Source organism: Citrus sinensis, chromosome 3 (assembly GCF_022201045.2).
Source record: "Citrus sinensis cultivar Valencia sweet orange chromosome 3, DVS_A1.0, whole genome shotgun sequence".
Taxonomy (NCBI): domain Eukaryota; kingdom Viridiplantae; phylum Streptophyta; class Magnoliopsida; order Sapindales; family Rutaceae; genus Citrus; species Citrus sinensis.
Window position 1 is genome coordinate 30,865,381 of NC_068558.1, and position 7,633 is coordinate 30,873,013.

General features: G+C 30.6%; 1 protein-coding gene across 1 annotated transcript; it reads right to left on the reverse strand.

Moving 5' to 3' along the window:
• Positions 1–611: 611 nt before the first annotated feature.
• LOC102615503 (protein NRT1/ PTR FAMILY 4.4) lies at positions 612–4,714 on the reverse strand. Its single transcript, XM_006478249.4, has 5 exons — positions 4,333–4,714; positions 3,993–4,210; positions 3,306–3,746; positions 2,471–2,616; positions 612–1,796 (listed from the first exon to the last, which is right to left on the reverse strand). Exons 1-5 carry the CDS (start codon positions 4,472–4,474, stop codon positions 899–901), a joined length of 1,845 nt encoding a protein of 614 aa, XP_006478312.2. The 5' UTR covers positions 4,475–4,714; the 3' UTR covers positions 612–898.
• Positions 4,715–7,633: the final 2,919 nt, after the last annotated feature.

The following is a 7,633-nucleotide window of genomic DNA, read 5'->3' on the forward strand; positions in this document are numbered from 1 at the left end:
TGTGTTTTAATTAACCATTATTTACTTCTTGACTTCTAGATATATAGAAGTAGAGCATTGGGCCATTTTTTGTTGATGCTTACGGGGACCATAAAATCAAAGTCTTTTTGCAAAATCATGAATGAAAAGTGATTTCTTATAGCCAGTAGTGTTAGGAGGATAGCTATTGATCAAGCACCAGCTCAAGAGCTGACAACAACACAAACAAGTATGGACATGTTTCTTTGTGAGATATGAAGGAATTGGAAAAAAAAAAAAAAAAAACAAGATTGTGGCAGTAATGTTTAACAGAATAATAAGAAAATGGCCAAAGTGGTTTCAATTTTTAATCTTTTCCTCTGTTTTTTACTTTATTCACATGGTTCTTATATGCATTAGTAATAGTATGTACGATTATATATATATATATATTAAAAGGATATATTCATAATTCTACCTAATTTAAAGCACAAAGCAAAACCCCACCACTTACATTCTTTCCTTTTTCATCAAAAAGAGAAAAATGAGAAGCGGGCCGACCAAGATTGTCATAAATGACCATACAAATTACAAAGCTTAGGCAGCAACAGTTTAGGAACGGAGAGAATGTGCATTGAATCTAGTGGTTGATGGGAATCAAACCTGATTTTCTCATAGATTTTTGGAATAAGTGAACCAGAAACTACAAGACTTTAGGGACCACCATCACTAGTCCACAATTACAAGATCAATTGTTATTACAAAATTAAGAGAAAAATGAGCAGAAAAACTAATTTAAATACTAAGTGGGTCAAAGATTATCGTCATTCACCTAAGGGTTTGCCTCTTGATCACAATTACCTAAATAAAACAAGGATAATAATCATTACAAAGACATATAATAATGTTGGTATATTATCATATTCTAGAAAGATTATAATTAATTGTCAGCTCTAAGAATGTGCTTTGAGATATTGTTGTTGAGGCTTTGATTCTCCAAGTCTTCTCCATGAGATTCATGTGGTGTTGTAGTAGGAGATAAAGATGGATTATAAGAATACCATCTAGACCAAAAAAGATAATTGAAAAAGTTGATGAGGCTGAGTGCAGCTAAAAGCCAATAAAAAAGATCGAGCCTATCTTTGTTGAGATCATTATCACTTAGCCACCCGTGAGCTGAAGAGCTAGTTCTTGATGTAATTTTGTTGACAAGTGAAACAAGAAGGGAGCTCAAATAGAATCCAAATGAGTATGAGCAATATGTCATTGCTGTCAAAAATGACTGCATCCCTTCCAATGATTGTTTGTAGAAGAATTCTATGAGCCCTACTGCTGTGAACATTTCTGAGAGTCCAAAGATTAAGAATTGTGGAGCAATCCAAAAGATTGAGAGAATTTGATTGGAATTTAAAGCTGCGGTTCTTCTTTTTTTCTCTATTAGGGCAGCTGCAACCATTGAGAAAGTTGCAACAAAAAGTCCAACTCCAACCCTTTGTAGAGGGGAAATTCCTGAATCTTTCTTGGTGAATTTCGATGCAACGGGGACGAAAACGATTTCGTATAAAGGGACTACAAAGATGAGCAAGATGTAAGGGATGGCTTGAAGAGAAGCAGGAGGGATTTGGAAACGGTTTGTGATTTTATTGTCCATGGCACTTCCTTGTTGAACTGAGAATGTTTGGAGCTGAGCCAAAATGGTATTGAAAATTATGGTGCAAGCAAATATGGGGACTACAGACATTATTATCTTCACTTGCTCAACTTGTGTCACTGTGCATAGTTTCCACGGACTCTCATTTGCTCCATCTTGGACCTTTATGCAGGCTTTGTCAAGAAATCTGCAAAATGCATGATATAATTTTTTTAAGAAATATAATCGATCCCAAACATGTTTTTATGTCGACTAAGCCCTATCAGAAATAAAAGAAAATTTTTGATTTGTCGGAATTGGGTGTCCTAAAAGACAGTCAAAATGACATCGATTTGATTTTATATTTTTACGCATCCAATTCCAAGACTTTTTTCAAGTTCTCAAGCATGACAAAAAAGAAATACAGTATGGAAACCAACCAAAAAGAAATAGAAAATAGAAATAAAGCCAAATAAAGATGTACCACAGGAAATTTGCACGCGCACATGATCTTTTGGTCAAATTAACTCTAATACCATTCCAAGTCACCATTAAACATAAAAACTTGACCCGGTAAATAAGCAAATTGATGTAAACTAAAATTTCCATAACTTGATTCCAACCCCAATATTTTTGAATCATCAAATAATTATACCAATTGGTTCATTAGTACTCCAGAATTTTAAAATTAAAAGTTTGAAAACAAAAGTTCAGACAGGTGAACATGTATGTGAAACACAATTATAACATATTCTTTTTCTTGTGAATCCTTGTAGGGCAAGAAGGCTTGAAGAAAAGCTAAGACAAACACTTTACAAATTCACCTTTTTGTTCAAAATTTTAACAGCATATAATCTGCTTTAAAAAAATTTTCTACCCCACCTGAACTTTTCGGTATGTAGGAGGTTCCTGTTGTTAGGTGAGGTGGCTAAAACGCGGTTTGTAGCAATATTAGTTTGGCTTCCATGGAGGATATATGTATTTGATGGGCATATTTGCTTTCTTTTTGTTATTGCAGCCACAAAAACCTAAAAAGAAAAAAAAATGAATCATGAATTAGAAACAACTCAGAGAGATGCGTCTTAAGTATTAATAAAAAAAAATTAAGAACTACTAAATATGACTTTTGCAAATTTTAAATTGGAAATTTAAAAGTGAGTAATATAGAGACACAACTACCTTATTCAAATAATGTACACAAAATTGTTTAGCTCTAAATTAATTAGACGGTTTTGTTTAACTTGGAATCTAAATAAGGTCTCAAGAACTAACAGAAAAAATTAAAAAAAAAAAAACAGAAACACTAAAGAGTAAACTACTTTGTATACTGCACTAGATTGAAACATCAGATAGAATCCAAACTGCAATACAAAATCATTCCGAATATTCAAAATAATAACAATAATAATAATAATCAGACAACGTTAAATAACATACTGTAAAAAGTGGGCAAAAGGAAGTAGAAAGACAAGCTTATATAAATTTATACAAAAAGAACTAGAAATAATTCTTAATTTAAGTACATGTTTCTACTTTACAGAAACTACCAAAACAAAGAAAGAATTAGTTAGTTAAAGATGCAATTATAAAATATAAATTTTCTTAACAAAACTAGAGATAAATAAACCTAGAGGAAGAAAAGGCTTAGCTTAATAAATTAAAAGAACTAAGATCTGAAATCTCTTTCAATGAAAAGAGAAAAGCATAGAGATTTTACTTGAGCAATTGGGGTAAAGATGCTTCCACGGGGCGACTTATTTCTATAAACAAATATTCCAAAAATCAAGCTGATTAATCCCACAGCCATAGCGGCTGCTGAGACACCAAATCCAATGTCCATTCCAGAGTGAGTCTGGACCCAAACAAGTAATGTTAGGGCAATAAGCTGTCCCATGCAGAAAGCAAAATATGCAACATTGAAGTAAGTGGAGAGCTTTTTGGATTCTTGCTTTTTGAATTGATCAGCTCCATGGGAAATTATGTTAGGTTTTAAGCACCCACTGCCTAGAGCCACCAAGTAAAGTGCTAAATATAGTATCAAAGCTTTATAGCCCTTCGCTTCTTGACAATTTTGGGTTCCGTCAGTGTCAGTGAGCATGTTGCATGGAGATGGCCTCAATTGTGGGAGATGGGCTTGAACAGACAATAATATGAAACCCTAAAACAAATAATAGCACAGATAAATATTCTTTTGTAAATAAATTATATAGATTGTGTCAATTGAACTTTTTGTTTGTATAAGAATGGAATGATTAGATAACAATAATTAGACTACTGAATCCTTTTTGGAATTGATTGTTAGTGTTATAAGATCACCTTGCAGATGTGTTTGAGATCTCAAGGGAGACAAGAATCTATAACATGCAAAAATAATAGATACTATGCTTGAAAAGAAAGTACTTACAGAGAGCTCCACAAAACCAAAGATCAACATTGTCCAAAAGCTACCAAGATAAGAATCTGAGAGGAACCCACCAAAAAGAGAGAGAAGAAAGACAGTTCCTATAAAGTTTGTGACTATATTGGCTGATTTTGATAAAGGAAAGTGCATCTCATTGAACACATAGGTTATGAGATTGTTTCCAACAGCTGCAATTGCCGTCATTTCAAATGCTTGAAGACCTGTTACACTCACCAATAATAATAATAATAAATATATCACAATAAAAGCAATTAAATTAAATTAAACCACTAATATTTGAAAGAAATTTGTTAAAGAGCTAGTGAGAGATAGGGAGAGAGACCAAGAACAAAAACAGCAGCAGTCATGCCACCATGCTTGTTAGCTTTGCATGGCCTGCCTCTCCAATCAACAGCCGTTTCATCAACATCCAACGACAACATGGAATCTCTTTTCAGCTCTCTTGTCTTCTCCACACTATCCATATTAATTTGCTGTTTATTTTACTCAAGAATCACTTAATGCTGAAGCCAAATGCTTTTGCTCTCTTGCTAGTAGCAAGCTTAGAGACTTCTTTTCTGAGTTTGAGACAACCTAATAAGTGGGTAGCATCGTATTTATAATGTTATCTTGCCATTCCTCGTTGTCGATGCTTTCATTTTACCTTTTTTTTTTTTCCCCTTCCTTTTCCCCCTATCTCCTCGTTGAGTTGACTCAACTAAATGGCAGGGCCCATTATATATATTTCCTCGTTAAAAACTTAGCGAATGAAGTCGGCCCCACAGTTTATCTCTATAGAAACCAGAAAATCTTTAATTTCCTGGATACATGTCTAACCAAACAATGGCCATTGATGAATTTTGATAGATCATTATGTCATCTATTGATGCGGGTCAGAGAGAGTGCAGCATTAATTAGTTCCACTATTTTTTGTGCTTTTAATTGTGTTTTCGGAGATTCCCTTGTCCTCAAAGTTACACTTTTATCTCTACCCATGATATTTAATTTTTCCGAAGTCCAAAATGCAATGATATCATTTGGGTGTCGATACGTGTAGAAATTAGCCAGGACAGGATTTTAAATATTGTTAAAATTTGAGAAAGTTATTAGAGATAGCGTAATTCTATTATACTATTACACCATAGTCTTTTTAGATTTTAATAAAATTTAGAATTCTAACTAAATCATTATTAATATATATATATATATATATATATTAGTTTAGCACCTTGAACTTTATTAAAATTTGGAAAAGTTATGGTGTAATATCTCTTTCAAATTTTGGTAAAGTCTAAAATTTTAAACTATATAATTTCTATATATATATAGTTTTTCTCTTATGCGAATGCAAAAATGCAGATTTCATGTTTACTATTATATCAAGGTATAATATTGAATCTACTACATGAAATCTATATTTAGGTATCTGCACCTAATATATATATATATATATATAGTTCCAATTTAAAATCCTAGATTTTTTAAAGTCTCAAAAAGCTATTAAGTTATATAATTTAAGTCTACTATTAAACATATAGCTTAATAGTTTTTTCAAACTTTAATAAAGTCATGGTTATGCATTAGATTAGTACTCTATACATATAGAGACATTTTGCAATGACAGTTTTTGCATATTAAAAGTGCAGGAGTGCTATTAATAGGGTAATGCCTATTATACTATTATACCATATGATACAATAGCACTTAAATACTTTACCAATATATAAATAAGCCTTGGACACATAATCAATCTTAAAGTACTATTTCTACATCTGCCTGAGCAAACCTGCTTACATTAGGATTACTTAAGAACATACTCACTTTAACAAAGTGAGGATATCAATTAAATTAAAAAATTTACATATTTAAATACATTAAAAATTGGGATTTTTTTTTTTAGTGGCATTCTCATTTTAATAAAGTGAGGATGTCCTCTAGAATTCTGGATTTTATTAAAGTCTAGGACCAATCCATAATAAGACACCTTTAGGCACTAGTTGTATACAAGGCATTATATATTTTTTAGAGGTAAAAGCTCATTTAATCATTAAATTATGAGGTTAGTACTCGTTTAGTCTCTATATTTTTAAAAGTACCTAAAAACTTTCCTGTCATTATACTATTAACATTGTTGCTGTTATTTTCTGTTCTTTTTTGCTTGCTTTTAAATATTATCCTCTTGCAATAATGTTTACTTTTTGGACATTAATAAACATTAAAAAATAAATTACCAATTTAACCCCAAGAAATAGATAAAAATAAAAAGAATATATATTAATTTTTGTGGAAGCTCACGCATGTCCGAAAAAAATTAATACTGTAAAAAAATTAAATTGCCAATTTTTTGGACATTAATAAGAACCTCAGTAGAGTGTTCCACAAATATTAATATATATTCTTTTTGTTTTCATTTTATTTTATGGGGTTAAATTGGTATTTAATTTTTATTAATGTCTAAAAAAAGAAACATTATTATAAGAGGGTAATATTGTAAAAGCAAGCAAAATAACAAAAAGCAATGGCAAATGTGTCATTAATTTAACGACAACAATATTTTGAGATGCTTTTAAAAATAGAGAGACTAAATAGATACTAACATTAAAATATACAAATTAAACGAGCTTTTACCCATTTTTTTCATGTCTTAACATAGAGGAATACCAGTGTATATTTAAAAAGTAGTAAATTTTTATCTTATGTGTAAATTTTGATTTATATATCTCCCTCATAAAATGACAATTTTCAATTTACCCCTTGAAATTCTAAAAAAGTCAATTTATCCTATTTATTGTTAAGAACAACTAAAAAAAAAATTCATCAAAGTGTCCCACTTATTTATTCTCATATGTTGAATAAGAACAAAGGTAAGTTGATGATTTTAGAACCTTAGGAAATAAATTGAAGATTGTTATTTTAGATGGGATAAATTGAATTCATCTTTAATTTATATATCAATTTATATTATGGATGATAGCATATTTGGCTGTTACAATACATAAGCCTCTAGGCCTTATTTTATACTCAAAAGTTGGCTTAAGGATATGAGTTAAGTCCAAGAGATTTTTGTACTTAATTTAAGATCAATTTTTAGTGGTTATCTCATTATCCCTATATATATAATGGTATTATTTGAACCCACTAAATTTCTTACTGCACCTTTTTTAAATTGAGATTTTTATTATAAAAATATAATTTGATCAATTACTTATCTTATCTTATTTTTTTCTCCCTCCAACTCATTGCCTCATCAAAATTTATCATGATGCATGAAATAAATATTGTATTTAACAAATGAAATTATTCAAAAATTAACAAATTCAGCCCTATTGTAATGTAAACAAAATGCAAAGATCAATATCAATCATATAAAATCAAAAATAAAAGTTTGAATCTATTAGATTTTTTTTGGTCAAATCTCAGACGCACAAACTCTAGATGATAATAACATATAAAAATTGGAGGTCCAGCTACCTTGCATCATGGGTTTAGTACCCTAATCATTTGTCTTATAGCCAATGACCATTTAGATTGTGAAGAATGATATTTAACGGCTGAGATTTAACATTTGGAAAATGGGTAACCGGTTGAAAATGTAGTTTTTTTTATCCTCAGATATTTATGAATCACCAACAAGTACAGTCTCA

Excerpts from the sequence above, each read along its gene's own strand:
- LOC102615503 (XM_006478249.4), bottom strand. The coding sequence starts at position 4,474 with ATGGATAGTGTGGAGAAGACAAGAGAGCTGAAAAGAGATTCCATGTTG. Across the intron at positions 3,747-3,992 it reads TTGGTTTTGTGGAGCTCTCT|GGTTTCATATTATTGTCTGT; the intron begins GTAAGTACTTTC and ends TATTTGTTTTAG. Across the intron at positions 2,617-3,305 it reads TCTTTACCCCAATTGCTCAA|GTTTTTGTGGCTGCAATAAC; the intron begins GTAAAATCTCTA and ends TTTTCTTTTTAG.